At 36.8% G+C, this 21,204-nt stretch overlaps 1 protein-coding gene across 1 annotated transcript in view; it reads right to left on the bottom strand.

Annotated features, from left to right (window-relative positions):
- The window catches only part of LOC137617144 (centrosomal protein of 104 kDa), a 450,090-nt gene that overhangs the window by 164,295 nt on the left and 264,591 nt on the right, over positions 1-21,204 (bottom strand). The window contains exon 6 of the mRNA XM_068347001.1: positions 17,433-17,824. Coding sequence (XP_068203102.1) covers positions 17,433-17,824 — 392 coding nt within the window. The remainder of the gene's footprint in view (positions 1-17,432; positions 17,825-21,204) is intronic.

Below are 21,204 nucleotides of genomic sequence, written 5' to 3'. Positions count from 1 at the left end.
AAATGAAATTAGTAATTTGAGCTATGAATAAAAATTAAAAGAATTACAGTTTGAATATTCCTCCAATAAAAAGAGCATGATCGTCTCATGCTATAAGAGATTATTTGTTTAAGTTCAACGCATTTTTTTTATCTCTATTTTTGTTTAGACAACTATAGAAAAGGATTTGTACGTGAACTGCAGTGTAGCTGTTTGTACGTTATTAGCTATAATCCCTCTTACAAGGGAGTTATTCTCCACTTATTTTCAATTTATATGTGTTATGTTATAATAATACTATGCAAATAACTGGAAAAACTTGCACGCCAAAGTGTATTAGTGAATGGAAGCGTTGATCCAATACTTAGAAATATATTATGAACCATAATCGACTTGGTTAGCTCTGATTGGGATCATTTGCTACATTAACCTGAATATTTGAATATATCTATACAGAAAGTACAGCAATCCTAAAACTAAATAAAGATATTGAAAAAATTTTGATTGGGAAAGGAGTTAGACAAGTAGACCCCATCTCTTCTAAATTATTCACAGAATCCAAAGAAGAAATTTCTTAATGAAAATGCAGAGACAACAAATTAGGGTTATGGACGAACGTCTTGAGATTGGTTATGAATACAAGTATTTAAGACGAACAGTAAGAGCTTCCCCAGGATGTGAGCCCATAGTTGAAAAAAAATAGGCATACGATGAAGAGCTAAAAATTTTGCTAGGATAAGACCAACCTATTCCAAACTGTTCGCATTATAAAACAAGGAACTCATAGTTAGCACGGTCAAAGGAAGCACTAAAATCAAGGTTAATCATGCAAACCTCCTGATGACACTCAAGGGATTTTTATATAGACTTAGAAATTATAAGAAAAGTATCACATGCTACAGGGCCTTTACAAAAGCCAAATTGGAAACTAGATAACAGATTATTACATCCCGCATACCTATTTAGACGTTTTGTCATAAGATGTTCAAAAACTTTTGATAATATACAAATTATGGAAATCTGGTGGTAATCAGCAGGGATAGAGCTACCTCAAACACGTTTACCTAATCGAATAACATTACTAATTTTCAAACACGACAGAAAGAGCCTCTTCTTGCTATATTGCGAAAAATAATAGATAACTGAGGAGCTAAGAAATCAGCTGTCTTTATTAAAAACAAAAGAAAATACCTTTTGAGTCCACGCCTCCACAAGCATCAAGGTCCGTCATGTGTAGCTTCAAGAAAACAGAAATGACCAAGATCGAGTTTCTCATCACTCTGATGTGTACCGTCAAACTCATCAGCCAAAAGGATTGCCTTTTCCTTTCGACAGTGAGTGACAGAACCATCTGGTTTAGGCTAAACGGTTAAGTCTGCACCAAAGAGGGGAGATTTAAAGGTATTAGAAAGGACTTCTTTGCATGATTAACCTTGATTTTAGTGCTTTCTTTGACCGTGTTAACTATGAGTTCCTTGTTTTATGCTGCAAATAGTTTGGAATAGGTTGGTCTTATCCTAGCATAATTTTTAGAATTTCTAAGTAATAGATTGCAAACAGTAGATGTTGATGGGCACCATAGTGAGTAGAAGAATGTGATATTTTGTGTTCCTCAGGGTAGTGTTCTTGGCCCACTACATTTCATACTATATACACATGACATGTGTTTTTCTTTTTTTTTCCTAGAAAACAAGCTCGATGCATATGCAGGTGATGCTACTATCTCTCCATAAATTCAGTCTCCTGAATGTAGATCTAAGGTTGCTGAATCCCTTAATTGAGATCTAGTTAAAATTAGTGATTGGCGTAAATTATGGGGAATGAAGTTGAACCTTAACAAAATTCAAAGTATGATTTTAAGTCTAGAACAGTGGTTACTCAACCTACAAATTTTTGCACTAATAATGTTTTTTTTTAACTATATACAATTTCAGGTGTGCTTCTTTATTGCAAAATTACTTTTAAGGTTTTTACTTCTACCTGGTTTTGTCTGTTGTTCTCCTGTCTGGTCTTTAGACGTTGACACTCATCCCAATTTCTAGGGCAAAAACTCCCGCTCTATTAAATTTCTTCTTCTTCATCTAGATAACAATTTCTCGCATCGTCGTTTACTTAGTTCTTTATGCATTTTGCATAATATTTTTCATAATACTGACCATCCATTTCATTCAGATCTTCCCATACTATACCATCCTGTACGTAGTACTGGCTATGCAGTTAATTCTAATAGTTGTAGGGCTCAACACTACCCAGTATTCTAAAAATTTATTCCATCTGTGACAGAGTGCGGAAGGATTTTCCTAATATTGCAGTTGAATCGTTAGAACTTCACAAGTTCAAATTGCTGCAAATGCTTTTTTGTCTTTTCTTATAATGACAGATCTATAATATTCTAACATTGTTATTTATCCTAATGTCTTTTTATTTTGTATTCTTTACACTCATGTACATTTTTCCTTGTCTCCTTTCCTCACTGGACCGCTTTCCTTGTTGGACCCCCTTGTGCTTGTACCATCCTGCTTTTCCAAGTCGGCTTCCAGCTTGGAAAATAATAATAATAATAATAATAATAATAAATAATAATAATAATAATAATAATAATAATAATAATAATAATAATAATAATAATAATAATAATAAAGATTTTAATTGTATTAATTCAGGACTGCAAGATCAGATATTAATTTTCCAAACTTGTAATTGGGACGAAAAGTAAGTAGATTTTTACTGAAAATTCTTTTGCCTTTTTAAATCAAATATGAATTTCTCTTAGGAGATATAGAATTTCAATACGTTAATCCTTTTCAACTTTGGAGAGGGTGGTAACTAGAGGAATGACGTTGAAAGCCTCACATATATTGGCAGGACCACAGCAGACGCTGAACTGGTATACACTTTTAGGTCATGGATTGATGGGGCGAAGAAAGAGGTATCTGACTAATTCAGGAAAATTTGGCCATATGAACAGAAACTTGGACGTGGAAAGGCCTTCAGCATCAAGGTAGAAGTGGGGGACATATTACTATACCCGTTGCACTAGGAATTTAAAGGTTATAAAAGAGGTTCAGCAGCCTAATGAAATACAGTTAGCAGGGACAAAGGGGCGTTGCAAAGGCCACTTAGTAATGTCTATAATGCATTGTGTAAGACGCAGAGAGAGAGAGAGAGAGAGAGAGAGAGAGAGAGAGATCTTTGATGCAAAATTACCGTGTTTAATATTAACACGAATAAAATGTAGTAATTTATGCACAAATTACACATGCTGTAATGTGTGTCTGCATATAACGCCCGCAAATCAATATATATATATATATATATATATATATATATATATATATATATATATATATATATATATATATATATGTATGTATGTATGTATTTTTATATATACGTATATATATATATATATATATATATATATATATATATATATATATATATATATATATATATGTATGTATGTATGTATATATACATATATTTTTGGGCTCAAGCCATGTCATCCTGATGGAAAGTTCCTAATAGTAGCTTCCTAAGGGATATATGTACAGTACTACAGTGATATTCCCAGAGAGTTTACCTTTAGGTCTCCACAATTCTAACTCCTGGCATGAATATCCTTAAAATGTCTCTCAAGGATATTGCTAATATCAGGGGACGTATTCTTGACACGCCACATAGCAATCTTCACCACGAATAGCGTTTACGCTTCGAGGGGGAAAGTGGCAAAATTAGAAGGGGAGCCGTATCAAGGCCACCCTACTTCCCATACTACTATTGAGTATCAGAACAGCGCCATATCCAATATGGCGGACATTCAGAATTTTGTAGCGAATTTACACGGTGGTGTTCCCTGTTGATCTAACCTTTTCGATCGATTTAAAAGGATTATTATGCAATCTCCAGCTTCTTTCACCTCTGGAAAGTTGAGTATTGATTCTTTACAATATGTGTATTTTAGCTCCTGTCTCACAATGAGATTAGAATAATTTATTGTGATTAGGAGCTAGGCCTGTTACCGGAGGCGCCATGGGTGCTGTCGTTCGTTAGGCACGTGTTATTTAGTTAGTAGAAGGACATTCCCGGTTGTAATAGCATTAACTAATTAATTATGAAAGCTATTTAGGCACTTGATACTTGTAAAGATATTTATGAATGCATAATTTTTCCTTTTTCTATGTCGATCGTATAAGTCAGAGTTTCGGTGATTTAGGTAACCGAGATCTCGTCTTGCCTAGGTAACCTAACCTAGGCGATATAGTATACTTTCGACATTTCCCCGGTTACCCTCGTGTATTGGTTTATCAATTCAGACGAAGATAGATATCTCCTAAAATTATCATATAAACCGATATTCGTCTCTAGTGGAGATTCAAGGGTAATCTTTCCTTCCCTCTGAGTGTAGCCTTAGGCTACAACCCTAGTGGGCCGTGCCTCGAGTTTGCATTTAGGCATGACTAGCCTAGGGTTTTCTGTCCCTTCCCTTAACCGCAGATAGCAGGTTTTGGGATTCGGTCAGAACTTCAGAGTATTTAGTCTTGTGCCGACAGCTGGCCGGCAAGGTGAATAGTCATTCCCCTGCCGGCTAAGCGTGCCGGCAGAGGAGGCTAGCCCTCCCTATGCCGCACTTGAAGTGGTTGTATGATGCCACCACCTTCTCCCTGTGGTAGTAGACTAGTCCTGTGCTCGCAGACCCTAGGCTGAAGAATAGTCATTCTTCTGATGCCTAGGATGGCGCCAGCACTGGAACTTTGTTTCTCCTTGTTGAGAGGAGGCAGCACTGCTGCCATCCCCTTAACTGTATTGGCAGACCCTAGGTTGGAGAATAGAAATTCTCCTGCCGCCTAGGATGGCGCCAATACTGAAACAGAGTTTCTTAAGGGTGTGTTGGACCGGCAACCTTGCCGGCTCCTTTCACACCTCATACAGGACCCTTTTCCCTCTCCCTCTGTTCTTTTGTGATGGCCTAGACATCATATCTCTTTGAGCCATCTTCCTGCAATCTCACCGTTTGCCGGTGGACTGTGGGGCCAGCCAGACTCCTACTCAACAGATGTTGTCTGACTGCCTGCGGCTATGCTGGATGCTGGCAGCCACGACAACTGCCGGCGGCTATGTTGACTGCCGGCGGCCATGTTGACTGCTGGCGGCTATGTTTTATACAAACTGTCGGCGGCTATGACGGCTGCAGGCGGCTTTGCAGGCTGCTGGCAGCCATGTCATCTGCCGGTGGCCATGACGGCTGCCGACGGCTGCCAACTGCTGGCAGCCATGATGGCTGTTAGTGGAAGAAGTCTCTTCTGTCACCAAGGTTCTTCAGTCCTCCCTTGGACTGCCGGCCACAAGTGCTATTGCCGGGGTATGACCGGCACAGATAGGTGCTGACTCAGCCGGCAGTATGCCGACTGTACCAGTGCTGCCAGGTGCTAGCCTGCCGGACCTTGCCGGCAATGGTACTGGTGGCTGGATGGAAGCCTGAATGTTAATTCTCCCCTTCCATTTGAACCTTCTTTCTAGAGAAAGGCAGTAAATTAGATATTTACATCCTTAATTTGTGTATATATACACAGTAATAAGGCAGCCTTCACTCCATGCTGTCTCTCTCTCTCTCTTTTACCTAGCATGCTGCTGCGCCGGCAGGGACTAGCTAGGCCGGCTATATGCCGGCTGAATTACAGTATATGTTTATACGGGTAGTCAGTATATTTGCAGTATAGGATATACTGCAGATAGAAAACTATTGTATATATTATACTATTAGTTATTTTCCAATATATCTTGGGTATCCTTGCCCAGGTGTTTGCTGAGACCAATCTTATATTGAAAGAATAGAAATTCTTAAGTATTCTGATTAGAAATCAGTTTGCATCTTACCCTACAATATCAAATAAATTAAAGGGCTGGTGGTATTACACTTCTATCCTTAAAAGGTTAGAACCTTTATCCATGATTTTCCCTGATCAGGAAAGTCTATGATTTTAATATTGAAAGGGAAGGTCACCGCAAATGGGCTGGGTAGGATACACAAATATATGTCTTTTTATATTTCCTAATCCAGTCGGCGTCATGCCGGCTAGACCGTGCCGTCAGATACTAGCCATAATGGCAGCACACCGGCTGAACTACATTATATATAATTATACAGTAGTCGGTATTTTGCAATATAGTATATACTGCAAACAGAAAACTATAGTATGATTATACAGTAGTAAATTTCTAACATATCTTGGGTACCCTTGTGCGGGCTTCTGCTGACACCGTTACTATATTGAAAGAATAGAATTCCTTTAATTCTCTGATTAGAAATCAGTCATCCTTACCCCACAGTGTTAAATAATAAAAGGGACAGTGACTTGTACACTTTTCTACCCCTAGGTGTTAGAACCCTTTCGTTAGAGCTCCTTGATAAAGGAATCTCCTTATAGTTAATACTGAGGGGAGGTAACAGCATTTGCTTGCAAGGGATACACAAGTATGTGTCTCCCACTATCCCTTTTTAGCTTACTATCCTAAGCTATTTTAGTTAAAAGATGACTTTTACATATTGCTTATCGGTGAGATAATCAATTGTATAGTCATTCTGCGTTCCTTTCTTTACAGGAGGAACCCCAGATGACATGTGTTGCAGTCTTCTGCAATATCAATAGTAAGTACTTTTACGGTCATAATACATGCAGGTTTCATGCCCCCTGCAATATTATTTCCGAATCCCAGCATTATTGGAACCTCAAGTTTGTAATGTATGTCGGACCTTAATGTCCGAGGGTTTTGATAATTCCAAGTCGATGGAGTCTAGGGAAGCAGCTCGTAAGAAACTACGCAACTGGGTAAGAGGATTCCTGAAAATCTCTCCGGGACCATACCTACCTAATGATAGGATGCGTAGCTTACTATTCCCGAAAGCAAGTAGGGAAATAGTGGTCCCCCAGGCACGACTCGTACCTCCCTGCGGCTAGATAGCCTTTGAGAGGGAGGGCAGGAAGCCCCCACGGGAACTGGTGGACAATGTCGTGTCGGAATTGCTTCCATCTGTGCCGGCTCTACAGCCGTTAACATCGACATCTTCACCTTCTACCCCTCTATTTGACGAAATGGACCAATTACTGGCCCATATGAAAGGTCTAATAGAAAACTTTCACAAACAAGGCGAAAAGGAGGAAGCGAAGTTCAAGATAGAGCTCTGTGAAGCTCCACTTGTCACTCCCCAAGGGTCATACAAACGACCCAGAGACCAAGACCTTCCGACATGCTCCAAAACCAGTCCATGGAGGTATGCGGAGCTTATGCCGGTTTTAGACGGCAAACTCTACATCTCAGAGAAGATGGGTGTTGTTCCTTTAGACGAAATCCAGTTTTGGCCAAGCTTTGACGCTTTCCCTAATAGCTTCATTCGACTGAAGCATGAACCAATGTCAGGAAAAGAAACGGAACTGAAGGAGGTCATGATTCTCGACCATGATAAAGCACAGGCTATCTTGTCAAGTAGCCTGAGAAAGGCGGGTTACTTGGTGTCGAAAGTGTTTGCACTAAGTAACAGACACCCTTCCTTTCTTGCTCCTGCTTCAATATCATTCCCCTTTACGTGGAAGGCATTTAAATGTGTTGCCATGGAAGTGGAGGCAGGTAAACCATGTCCTGCACTCGAGGAGTGCAAGCCTCTGTCACCAGCCTTTCCCAGGCAGGAGAAGGATTGGAAGGAAGTCCACTTAACCTTTTCAGTAGGAAAACTAGACGTGGATGTCGCTATACGACAGTTTAGCGAGAATCCCCCTAAACTATCTGAGTTTCTGTTGGGTAAGGAACAAGAGCCAAAGGAGAGACTTGCAGCCTCTCTATCCCTACAGAACTGCATAGAGTTGCATTCAGCCCATCAAAGTACCCCAGACATGCTCATGGTCTTGGCCAAAATGCATATGGCCACCTTAGTAAAAGACCTTAATGCCTTTATGAAGGCTAGGAGAGCCTGTAGGGAGTTTGTGTTCGCTGCCACAACAGTGAAACACGAAACCAGGAAGCTAATCTCTTCCAACATCTGGGGTAGAGACCTCTTTCCAGACGAGGTAGTTAGAGAGGTGATTAAGAAAGCCACCACGGAGAACATAGGACTTCTCCAGAAGTGGGGCATCTTTTCAAAGAGCAAGTCTTCCACGGATGTGGATCTCCAACCTAAAAGGAAGACGGAAAAGACTAGAAATTTTCCTCGGGTTGTTCTACAACATCCCACTGTTTCGATGACCGCGGTCCTACAGGCAGGCGGTCGAAGATATAAACCTTCTGATCAGGCGAAGCAAAGAGATGCTTCTGGTAGGAGGGGGGTTCCTTCAGGATTGATGGACCTTCGATCCTTGGGTGCAAGGCATAATCAACATGGGACTAGGATAGAAAAGAGACACCTCTACCATCATTTCCTCAACTCTTCCTACACTCCAACCCCGTCCAGGGAAGAGTATACCTTAGAGCTCTAGAGCATACAGGTGGTAAGGAAAGTATAGTCCATCGAATTCCGGGGAAGGCTGTTTGGTGTTCACAAGAAGGACTCAAGAAAACTCAAAGTCATTATGGACTTGTCACAAGTTCAAACAAAACAGAATGTTAATCCTTCTAAACATAAGGACCCTATTTCAAAAAGGGACGTTCACAGTCTCCTCAGACCTGAAAGATGCTTATTGGCAGCTTCCAGTCAGTCGCCCCCTCTCCTCCTACCTAGGATTCAAGTTACAGAGGATAACGTATGTCCTAGGAAAGATACTTGTCGGACTAAACACAGTCCTAAGTTTCTTCACGGGATTGGCAGACAGTCACGCAAAAAACCAAGCCTAGAAATGGTTCAGGCAACAAAGTACCTGACCAAAAGGCTGTGGTGGGCAGCACCCGGAGTGGCTGGTCTATGAGCATCCAAGGAAGTGATCCGGTTCCTGGAACATCGGGGATGCAAGATCTGCTTCAAGAAGTCTCGATTCTCTCCAGCTCAAAGGCTTCAATGGATAAAAAAACCATTAAAACCTGTGGTCACACCAGCTCTCCTTTCCCTTGGGGATGTAAAAGGAGATCACAGGGTCGGTCAAGAGACTATGGTAATCAGTCAGGATTCCAAGACGCTAACAGGGAGGAGTTTTGAACTCTCTCCAGTTCACAATAGTGACAGACCCAGTGCTACGAGCACAGCTAAAAGATGCATTAAGAGTCTGGAGAAGATACGTATCAAATGCTCGAAGAGTTCTAAAAAGACCGATATCGGTCTTTCCTTAATCACTTCCCTAACAATGGTCAAAGGCCAAAAACCTATTGAAGACCGTGCCCTTGCAACTACCCCGACTATTGAAGATCATCCGCATGGCTGCCTAGTCGGAAGAAGGGGGTGTTCACTTCCATCAGAGGAAAATTCAAGGGATTTGGTCATTTCTATCCAAGGCCATGTTAGTCCTGTCGTGGGTGGAGAAACTCTCTCCATGCAGATCAGACCTTCTCAGGCTGATCTGGGGCATCGAAGCGATAATGAGACATCGGAACCGACAAGGCTAGAGAGCGTCTCATATAGTTTAGGTGATGTTAGCCATAACTTGCCTAAAAGGATGGTACCTATCAGCAGTTCATGTACAATCGATCTGCAATGTGACAGCGGATGCTCTACTCGGGCTCAAGCCGATAGAGTTAGAATGGTCCACAGACGCAGTCCCCGAGCTGCAGATCGACCTCTTCATCACGAGCGTCATCAAGAAACTACCTCGATATGTAGCCCTATACGAGGATCCTCTAGTGGAGATAACAGACACCATGTCTCTAGTATGGAAGGGATGGACTCAGGAATTCCTGTTCATCCTATCCAATCTTCTTCTGAAGGTCCTCATTATGCTAAGATCCTTCCAGGGAGGAGTGGCTCTGTTGGCTCCCAAATAGCCCAAGACCAACCGGTTCCCTTTAGTGAAGGAATTGAGGCTGAGACTGGCCCTAGTACTGAACCCAGTACTATCTCAGAAGGTTCAGAAGTTAATTGCCTTCGATTTATCACAGAGAGCCCAAACCCTTCATTTCATGATTTTCTTGCCCTAGCGGTTAGGAAAAGATTTGGGATCTCAGAAGGCAATATAAAATTCTTAGAAGAATACAATTCTAAGTCAACTAGAAGACAATATGAGTCATCTTGGAAAAAGTGGGTAGCTTTTTTAAAAGCAAAAGGACCAAAAGAAATTTCAATGAACTTCTGTCTGTCCTTCTTTGTCCACCTTCATGGTCAAGGTCTGCCGGCCAACACGATAACTACGTGCAGGTCAGCCTTGACTAGACCTCTTCTATATGCCTTTCAAGTGGATCTGGTGGAGGAAATCTTTAATAAGATTCCAAAGGCATGTGCAAGGCTTAGGCCTGCAGCACTGCCAAAGCCCATCTCATGATCTTTGGACAAGGTCCTACATTATGCCTCATCCGTGAACAATGAAGATTGTTCCCTCAAGGATCTAACCCAAAAGGTTATTTTTCTGTTCACTATAGTCTCTGGGGCTAGAGTTAGTGAAATAGTGGCCCTATCTAGAGATGAGGGCCACATTCAGTTCACAGAAGAGGACGAAACTGAATCTTTTTCCTGATCCAACCTTTCTCGCTAAGAACGAGCTACCCACTAAGAGGTGGGGTCCCTGGAGAATTTGCCTTCTGAAGGAAGATGTCTCTCTATGTCCTGTAGAGTGTCTAAAGGTCCATCTTCGTAGAACTTCAGACTTCAGGGGAGGGCAGCTCTTTAAAGGAGAAACCTCTGGATCAATCTTATCCCTAAAACAACTGAGGGTGAAGCTCACCTACTTTATTCGCAGAGCAGATCCTGACAGTACTCCCGCAGGTCATGATCCGAGGAAAATTGCTTCATCACTGAACTTTTTTCAGTATATGGACTTTGAGTGTCTTCGCTCATATACTGGATGGAAATCATCCAGAGTGTTCTACAAACACTATGCTAAGCAGGTCCATGAACTAAAGCATCATGTGGTGGCGGCAGGTAATGTATTAAAACCTTTCATCTAATTCTGCGATGAACAGTTAATTGATTGAGACTGTCAATTAAAGGGAGAAGGTGTCAGTACTTTCAGTGTGATCCCCTTTTAAATGAGTGTTACCGTGGTGACACTAAATCTGTTCAAAATCTCAGGTGTGGAATTATACAGATAACACTTGTGCCGTGTGTACATAGTACACAGTGTCGATAGGAAATGACGTTTACAGAAATTTTAAAGGAAAAGTTTATTAAAACATTTTTCTTCAGTTTGAGAGTGGCACTCATCATTTCTTCCCTTTTTGAAAAAGGAAAATAATTTCTGTATACGTCACATGTATAATTCCTTTATCATGCTACATTCATTTCACTTGTTATTTCATTTAGTCATTTATTAGAAATAAATGTCTATTAAAATGTAATTGCCTCTTAATTCGCCCGACAATTTGCATATTTAAGATAACAGAGTTCTTTGACTTACTCATGTAAGTAAACTTCATATCATTGTATGCTTACAAACAATGGATATAATGGACACTGATATTGTTCCGACAATATATACAAACCGTGAGACAGTTTGTATACCCAGTGTATACTTATGTTTGTTCATACAATATATGCTAACCTTGAGGCCCCTTTTCTTCCGTCTAGAATGACTCTTCCCTGTGGGGGGCAGGAAGCACTAACATTGTTTATGATTAGTAATAATGACAGATAACGGTAACGTCATTTGTCTCAAATGGTCCAGATGACCATACAAATATTGTCCAAAGGTTAAGGCACTGATGAAAATCCAAAGATACAGTAATGCTCTGGCATGCTTCCATCAGGACGACATGGCTTGAGCCCAAAAAACGGATTTTGAGTGAAGCGAAAAATCTATTTTTGGGTGATATCACCATGTCGTCCTGATGAACCCACCCCTTTTTCAAAAGAATTTAGCAGAATCCCTCCCGAAACTACTGTATCTGTAGCACCATGCTCAATGCTACAAGGTATGTCTGCCATATTGGATATGGCGCTGTTCTGATACTCAATAGTAGTATGGGAAGTAGGGTGGCCTTGATACGGCTCCCCTTCTAATTTTGCCACTTTCCCCCTCGAAGCATAAATGCTATTCAGGGTGAAGATTGCTATGTGGCGTGTCAAGAATACGTCCCCTGATATTTGCAATATCCTTGAGAGAAATTTTAAGGATATTTGCGCCAAAAGTTACAATTCTGGAGACCTAAAGGTAAATTCTCTGGGAATATCACTGTAGTACATATATACCTTAGGAAGCTACTATTAGGAACCTTCCATCAGGACGACATGGCGATATCACCCAAAAATAGATTTTTCGCTTCGCTCAAAATCCGTTATATATATATATATATATATATATATATATATATATATATATATATATATATATATATATATATATATATAATTATATATATATATAGTGACCAGGTAATATTTGTTAAAAGATACGGAAGTGACTCTCTGTCCATCTGTATGTCTGTATGCATGTATATATGTAAGTAAGTATGTATGTATGTTATCGCTCGATTACAGAACTACTAATTACTGTAAATAAGATATATGGCATAGACCTTTTGAAAACAATTCCTGATTTCTCTAGAAGCAGAAGAGACATTTTATTCATGGCAGTTCAACCTCTGTTTTTCTTTTTGATTTACTTCGTTTACATAGTGGTGAGCTACTAAGGTAATTTTTTTTTTTTAACTTGTGTAATATATTAGACTTACTTAGCTCTTTCATAAACTTTGTTTATAAAGTGGTGAACTACTAAGTTTTTTTCGAAATCCCAGAAGAATACCGTATTCTCCCGAGTGGACAAGAGTTTCTTGGTGTTGATACTGGAATACATGACGAGAAGAGAATTCTTATCTTTGCAAGTGAAGAAGGCTTGAATGACTTGACACGGTTTCCAAATTGGGCAGCAGATGGACCATTCAAAGTAGGTCCTCAAATATATTACAAACTTTACTGAATTCATGTCCAAGAGGGTGCATTCAGCATTCGCCGCGTTTTTACTCTTCTTCCCAATAACACTAGAGAAACTTGTGACCGACTATTCAGTAATTTATTGCAGATCTGTTCTCAACTCAATCCCATATCATTACTAACAGATTTTGAGCTAGGGTCTAGAAAGGGTATTATGGAAATATTTCCTAATGCAACAATTACCTCCTGTCTTTTCCATTTGTCAAAATCAATTTTTGAGAAGACATGTGACCTTGGTTTAAGACAACGCTATTTAAGAGGAATTCACGTTTTTCAGAGGAAGAAAATGGTTAATATTCACCTCCAGTCATTGATTGATCAGTACAATTCCGAAAACAAATTGTCTTACTTACGAGTTGCTCATAACATGCATACCTTTTAGGTATGAGCTTAAAAGTAGCTATCCTAAGTCATTATTAAAAAATATGATCCAATCTTTTTACTTATAGAAAATTTATAGTGTATACATATGTATAAGAATTTTCAATTCTATAAAGTTTTTAAAGATAATAAAACGTGCAAATTAAATATTGATGTATATATATATGTCCTTTCGTGACAAGGTATAATTATTGTCAAAGTATGAAGTAAGAATCTAAATTATTTGATGCCATTAAATCATATGCATATTCAGGGTGCTTAAAGGTATAAATAAAATTACCGTGTAAGAGTATAGAGTAAAGGTAAAAATAAAAAGCTTTATAGAAAAATTAAAACACACATACAGGTACGCAATTGTCCGGGGACACAATTGTCCGGGACACAACTGTCCGGGACGCAAACGTCCAGTACGCAAATGTCCTAGAATCTATATATATATATATATATATATATATATATATATATATATATATATATATATATATGTGTGTGTGTGTGTGTGTGTATATATAACTTATATATACTTTATGAATGTGAAAGATCTTTAGAAAGTTGCTAGAATAGTCACTTTAGAAAGAAATAGCAAATACTTTGGGAATTTAAAAGTTATTTGCAAACATCCTAATACTACCTTTACATCCAAAGAATTTCAAATTTGTTTAATTTAGGTATGATATTGCAATTTTCATTCATAAATATAAAATCTTTCCACATTCGAATAAATACTTTCAAAACAAATGTCAAGATACTCTTTCCTGCATAATCTTTAAGGATATTTGAAGTAATCTAGTTACATCCATCCAACTATTATAGTGATTACTTAAGTATACTGGTAAGGTTAATGGACACACGAAATTAATTTCTATTTAGTGTTACGAATATCCTAAAAAACAATTCAAGCAACTATTATTTCCATTTTGCATATATGATGTTTCAAATTGTCCTTACGTACTTATTCAATAATATAATATACTTTAATAAGAATTTACTACGGCTGTACATCAATCTTTCAACAATTTTTAAAACAAAGTAAAAAAAGAGTTTACCGAAATAGCTCTATTCTACTCAGGTCAAATGCATTTACCTATATTACCTATTTTCAACAAGGTTTGAAATCTTGTATCTCTCATACCAGCCGGTGTTTCTGTATAATTTCTTGGACTGTAAAATGTTCTGGGTAAGTTTCCTGTTAGAAGCCTTTTAAAGCTTTAATCCCTTTCATCTCTAATCCATGTCATTCACATAAATAGTATATATATATATATATATATATATATATATATATATATATATACATATATATATATATATATATATATATATATATATATATATATATATATATGCATATATATATATATATATATATATATATATATATATATATATATATACATATATATATATATATATATATATATATATATATATATATATATATATATATATATATATATATATATATATATATATATATATATAAATATATATATATAATATATATATATATATATATATATATATATATATATATATATATATATATATATATATATATATATATATATATATATATATATATACACATATATATATATATATATATATATATATATATATATATATATATATATATATATATATATATATGTGTGTGTGTGTGTGTGTGTGGCTTTACTAATAAATAAATTCTCGCAGGTTTTATTTTCAATAAGTGATATGTACACCTAACATTTGAAGGTTAACAATTAGAAAATAAGTGCTTTCTTAAAAGAGGGAATTTTGGAATAACAAAAACGAAGAATATCGATAACATAATCTATTCTTAATTCCTTATTTACACATGTTAAAATCATTCATTTTTGGAATTTCATTTTATCTTTATAGAACGGATATTGCATCCCCGCCTGTATCTGTTCTTTTTGTTTACAATGAATACAATGTACCAAATAATTAAAGGTCTTTTCTGCACTTGACATTATGCATACATCCATGTTAGGAACAGTCTCTCATACAAGAAATTATCGAAGTAGCCAGGTTAATTCAAACTTTGACAGCGGCCATGTCCACTAAAGGGCGGAGTTGCCTTTAATTTTAATATTTTCAGATGAGTAAAGGCAATGTGAATGAAAGGTAATGTAGCAATTAATTTGCAGTAGACAGAATAAGATTTTGTTAACGCAAACGACAGTAAATAATAGACAAATTGAAATTTCATGAATGTTGTAAATGTATATTCACTAAATATTCTTTATTTCCATTCTGTAGAGCATATCATACCACAAACTGGCAGAAGATTTTACTCAAAGGACCCTGTTTCTTATCATGTAAACAATAACGAATTATGTTTCGATAGACTTTCACTGCTTTTGGGGAACTATTTCCTAAAACTAATTCTTTATCAAATCCGCACAACCCATTAAGTGAAAATGGGATCTGGATTAATCCAGCATTAACTGTCACCGACCTGTCAAACATAACCATGAGAGATGCAATCTTCTAAATAACCTGTTCCTAGTATTTTCAATAATTTCATTAGCTCCTGTTTTACAAATGTACAATATTATGTCCAAATATCATCTCTCACTAACCATATTACAGATCTCTTTTGACATCTTCAAAAAAGATAAAGAATCACTCACCGTAACCGAATGCAGAAATCATAAACAGTCAGTTATCTTTAATAACCTTCTGTAAAATGAGTGGTGTCGAAATAGCACGGTAGACTATCTACACAAAATAATTACATGCAACAAACAATAACTACAAAAAATATATATAATGCCAATACATATATTTTCACACTATATTTCCAAGCATGAATACACATATATGATGTAAAGATTAAGTTTAATGTAACAATTATTCAACTATTTACAAATAGTTTATATAGCAAGCAGAACAGAGATTGAAAAGACGTGCAAAATTATAATGAGATATGGTAAAGGAAAATCTTATAATCAGAGTATATAAAAGAAGAATTCAAGGCGTAGTTAACTTATTATGAAAGTTAGGAATACGTGTTTCAGCCATGAGGTATTTAGTAAACAGATTGGTATCTAATGAACATGGAAAATTACCACTCACAGTTATGAAACAAGTTCATAAAAATTTCTGAAATACAGAGAGATTTCGGAAGTCACTTTCTTTGTCCATTACGATTACCAACGGAAGGTCTACAGTTTATAAGTTTCATCATTTGTTGTCTTAGTGTACAACGACACAACTGTGAAATTATTCTCCAAGATTTTCTACATGTGGTGATCATGATATCGAAAAAAAAAAATAATAGTATGAAAAACCAATCTACACATGAAAATTTAAAGAGAATACTACTGGAAAATGACATTCTCTAGTGAAATTGAATACATATATTGGTCTTTGCAGGAATAACAAAGACAGAATGAAACTAAAAAGAAATATAGTCATTCTTATTACAAATATATACCATAACATATCTCTTCATAGTGATTACTCTTAACCCAGTAGTCTAGTCCTATAACAATGTTTATCAATATGCAAAGACAAGTAATAACACAAAAGAATTTTCTTCCAATATCACCGTTTTATGAATCAAAAGATTAGTTTTAAACATCTGTTATAAAAGAATATAATATTTCTGCCTTTAGTATATTTACTGCAATAACATTAGTTCTGATCTTGAGACTTCGCTCTGGTATATTGTTTTCTGCCAACTTTGATTGATAGCTGACGAGAAAGAATCTAAATCATATCTTTTTTTTTTTCTTCAAAGAAAGGATACTGGTGCTAGCAATAAACATCTAATATTGAATACTGTACAAGTAAAACGCCTGAGAGAAGAACTTCAATATTGAAATTAACTTCTTGTCGAGTAGGTTACATAGTTATAAAGCAGCCTTTACAACATGCTGCTAATACAATCTACAGTACTTAGACACATGACTACAGTTCTACAACAACTAGAGACTTCATGCTTTTCTACAGTTAAGTCTCAGAGAGAAGCTCATTCCGTTCCCAGGACATGCCAAGGGTGGTCATTCTAAAAGGCGACACGAAGAAGCAGCCAAGTCGAACCGAGCAACGGGATACTTACTGTTTTAGGGCGGGCAAAGTTTGTTCGTCGTAGTTAACGTACGCTGACGAAGGAGGGTTGTATGGAGCGGGTGAGGGCGCTGAAGGAGCGACAGGCAACTGCCCGTGGCGGGGCGAGGACGGCGGTAAGGGCGTCTTGTTCGGTTGGAGTTGGTGCCGCAAGTCCGGCAGGGGCGCTGACGGGACTTTCACAGGCGGCGGCGACGGAGACTTGGGCGGTGAAGGCGGTGGCTTGGGCGGCGTGTTGGTGGCACGGGCAGGTGGGAGTTGATTGGTCTTGCCGTGGGCGTGGGTGGGCGAGGGGTCGCGAGAGCTGGATTTGTTTTTGGTCCTTGGTGGTGAAGGTAACTCCCGCAACCCCTTGGGTCCCGGGACGTCGTTCCTGTCCAGCTTCTGACGAAGTCGCAGAAGTAAGAGGGGATATTAGACACACAAATACAGGAATGTAATTATTAAAGACTCATAAGACGTACATACCCACATAAACTGATACTAGATCTTTTAAATATCTGCAGTGTATAGCGTTGCAATTTGAAAAAAAAAATCACCATGATTACTTTAATATTTACTGCTAAACAAATAAAATTATAAGCATAATGCTCTCTCTCTCTCTCTCTCTCTCTCTCTCTCTCTCTCTCTCTCTCTCTCTCTCTCTCTCTCTCTCTCTCCACAGCATTGATTTAACCAAGAAACCCCCATTCGCAACAGCACTATGAAAGAACTGCAAAAAATAGACTTTTATTTCCTCAGCATAAAGATTACGAATAAAACCTTATTGCATGCATAATGAAACTACTTTGTTTACTCAAACATTTTGTAAAAATGTCGAACCAGAAAATTATTAAAAAAATTCCATTTCAAAAGACTAACTCATACTCGACTAGCTGGTCAGTAGCAAAAGAAAAATTACTTTTTTTTTTTTTCTACCAAGAGGTATCAGGAGCGTGATACACTATCTCTATGACAATGGTCTAGTCAGGAACTCACCTTAGGCTTTAGTGCTCTCTCTCTCTCTCTCTCTCTCTCTCTCTCTCTCTCTCTCTCAGACACACACACATACATATAGGCATGCCACAAGGGTTTACTCAGTGACCCCTGCATATAGGAACAAAAAAGTCCCAATCAATCAGGGTTATCCATAAGTTGTGCCTATAATGATCTCCTTATAGGATATTTACTTTCTTCCCGCATATATATATATATATATATATATATATATATATATATATACATATATACATTGTATATATATATATATATATATATATATATATATATATACGTATGTATATGTGTGTGTGTTGGTGTGTGTCTGTGTTTATGCGTTCGTGTGAGTAGAAATATATATATATATATATATATATATATATATATATATATATATATATTCATATGCGCCTGTGTGCGTTTATGTGTCCGTATGGGTAGGCATATATATATATATATATATATATATATATATATATATATATATATATGCATATATAATATATATATATATGTGTGTGTGTGTATTTATTTATATGCGTGTGTGTGTGTGTGTGTGTGTGTATTTATTATATATATATATATATATATATATTATATATATATATATATATATATATACATAGTTTATACAAGTATATATGTGTGGGTATGCATATTATACACAGACAAATATATATATATATATATATATATATATAGATATATATATATATATATATATATATATATATATGTGTGTGTGTATATATACCTATATATATGTATACATATACAAATATATATATGTATATATATATATATATATATATATATATATATATATATATATATATATATATATATATATATATATATATATATACATATACATAAATAGAGTGGCTGGGGTTTAAGTTGGCAACCTTTTGGGAGAGGCGGGCGTTCAAAGGGTTCAAATGTTCAATCTCTATTGTAGCATTTGCAATTGAATGTAGGAATCGATTTGCAGTCTTAAAGACTTTAAGAGACGAAGAACAGCCAAATAATGAAGAATGGTGTGATATCAAGAACATATATCAGTCAGTAGGTTGTGAAGTCTTGGGACACTCAGTTACAAGGAGAAAGCCATGGATATCAAATGATTCTTGGGTTACGATAAAAAGGAGACAAAGACAGAAATTTTTTGTTGAAAGTTTTCGAGGAAGTAATGAAAATTGCAAGGTAGAGCAAGCCAAGTATTCCAGTAATGATAGTGAGGTCAAAAGAAAAGCCAGGGATGACTGGAGAAAATATTTAGACAGTAAAGCAGATGAGGCTGACAAAGCTATGAATCCAGGAACTGGCTATGGTGTAAGAATTGCTCATAGAATTATTAATGAAATGTCGACTCTGACAAAGAAGAAGATGCATATACCAGGCAAAAAAAAGTGATGACTCTGTTATAGCAACAGAAGATGAAGAAAGACAACGTTGGATGGAAAACTTTCGTGAGGTTATGAATAGGACATATAAAGGGAATAATATGGTTGATATACCTGAAGCTATCCTATCCTTAAAAAAACTAAAGAAATGGAAAGCCCCTGGATACAATGGAATAACTGCTAAGATGATATTGGCCCCATACAAAGTGACTCCCAGACTACTTACAAGATTTTGTAGAGTTAGGAATGTTCGGAAAAAAAAGAGAGAGAGAGACCTGACTGATTGCAATAACTGCAGAGGCATAGCAATTACGTCAGTTGTTATGAAAATATATAGTATGCTTATTCTACAGAGACTGAAGAGTAAGATTGATAAAAAGCTGAGAGATGAACAAGCTAGATTTAGAAGAGGTAAAAGTTGCACTGACCAAATTTTCATTTTGAGCAATGTGTAGAATGTAGAAATCCCCTTTTGGGGGTATTTGTGGACTATGAAAAAGCCTTTGATAGTGTGCACCGGCCAATTTTGTGGAGAGTCCTGCGTAATTATGGAATTCCTCTTTGATATGTAAATTTGATTAAGTTGTTCATGAGCATTGCAAGTGCAAAGTTAATGTTAAAGGAGTCTTATGAAATGAATTTCCAGTGAACAGCAAAGTGCTCCAAAGGAATGTCTTATCACTTATGTTGTTTATCCTCCTCATCGATTTTGTAATGCGTAGAACAGTCAGAGATGGTGGAGAAGGATTGGACTGGATTGGTGATAGGAAATTAGCAGACCTAGTGTATGCTGATGATGCTGTCCTTGTTAGAAGAACACCACAGGATTTGCAATACTTGCCTATCAGAATGCATGAAATATCACATGAGGTTGGGCTGAAGGTAAATAGAAGAAAGACACAGATGATGATTATTGGAAGGATAAAGGATTAATGAGGTAAAATCATTGAAATATTTAGGAACTATTATCTCTAATGCAGGGTGTTTAGAATTGGAGTTTAATGAAATATCAATCGAGGATGGGCTGAAGATAAATAGAAGAAAAAGATGATGAGAACGGAATATGCAATGGAAGATGAAATATCATTGGAAGGAGAAAGGGATAATGAGGTAGAATTATTTAAGTATTTAGGAACTATGGTTTCTAATACAATGTCTTTATAATTAGAGTTTAGTGAAAGATTTCGAAATCAAATTGCCTAAAATTACATATAAAAATCAGACCATATGTCAGTTTAGTGATGTCGGTGTTACTCTATGGACATGAGTCATGGTAAGACAATGAAACAATCTTCACAAGATTTAGTACATTTGAGAACAAAGCCCTCAGAAGGATATTGGGAGTTAAATGACAGGAGAGGATTAGAAATGAGACTATAAGAG

This window comes from Palaemon carinicauda, chromosome 23 (assembly GCF_036898095.1).
Source record: "Palaemon carinicauda isolate YSFRI2023 chromosome 23, ASM3689809v2, whole genome shotgun sequence".
Lineage (NCBI taxonomy): Eukaryota > Metazoa > Arthropoda > Malacostraca > Decapoda > Palaemonidae > Palaemon > Palaemon carinicauda.
This window is presented reverse-complemented; position numbering and strand designations above follow the sequence as displayed.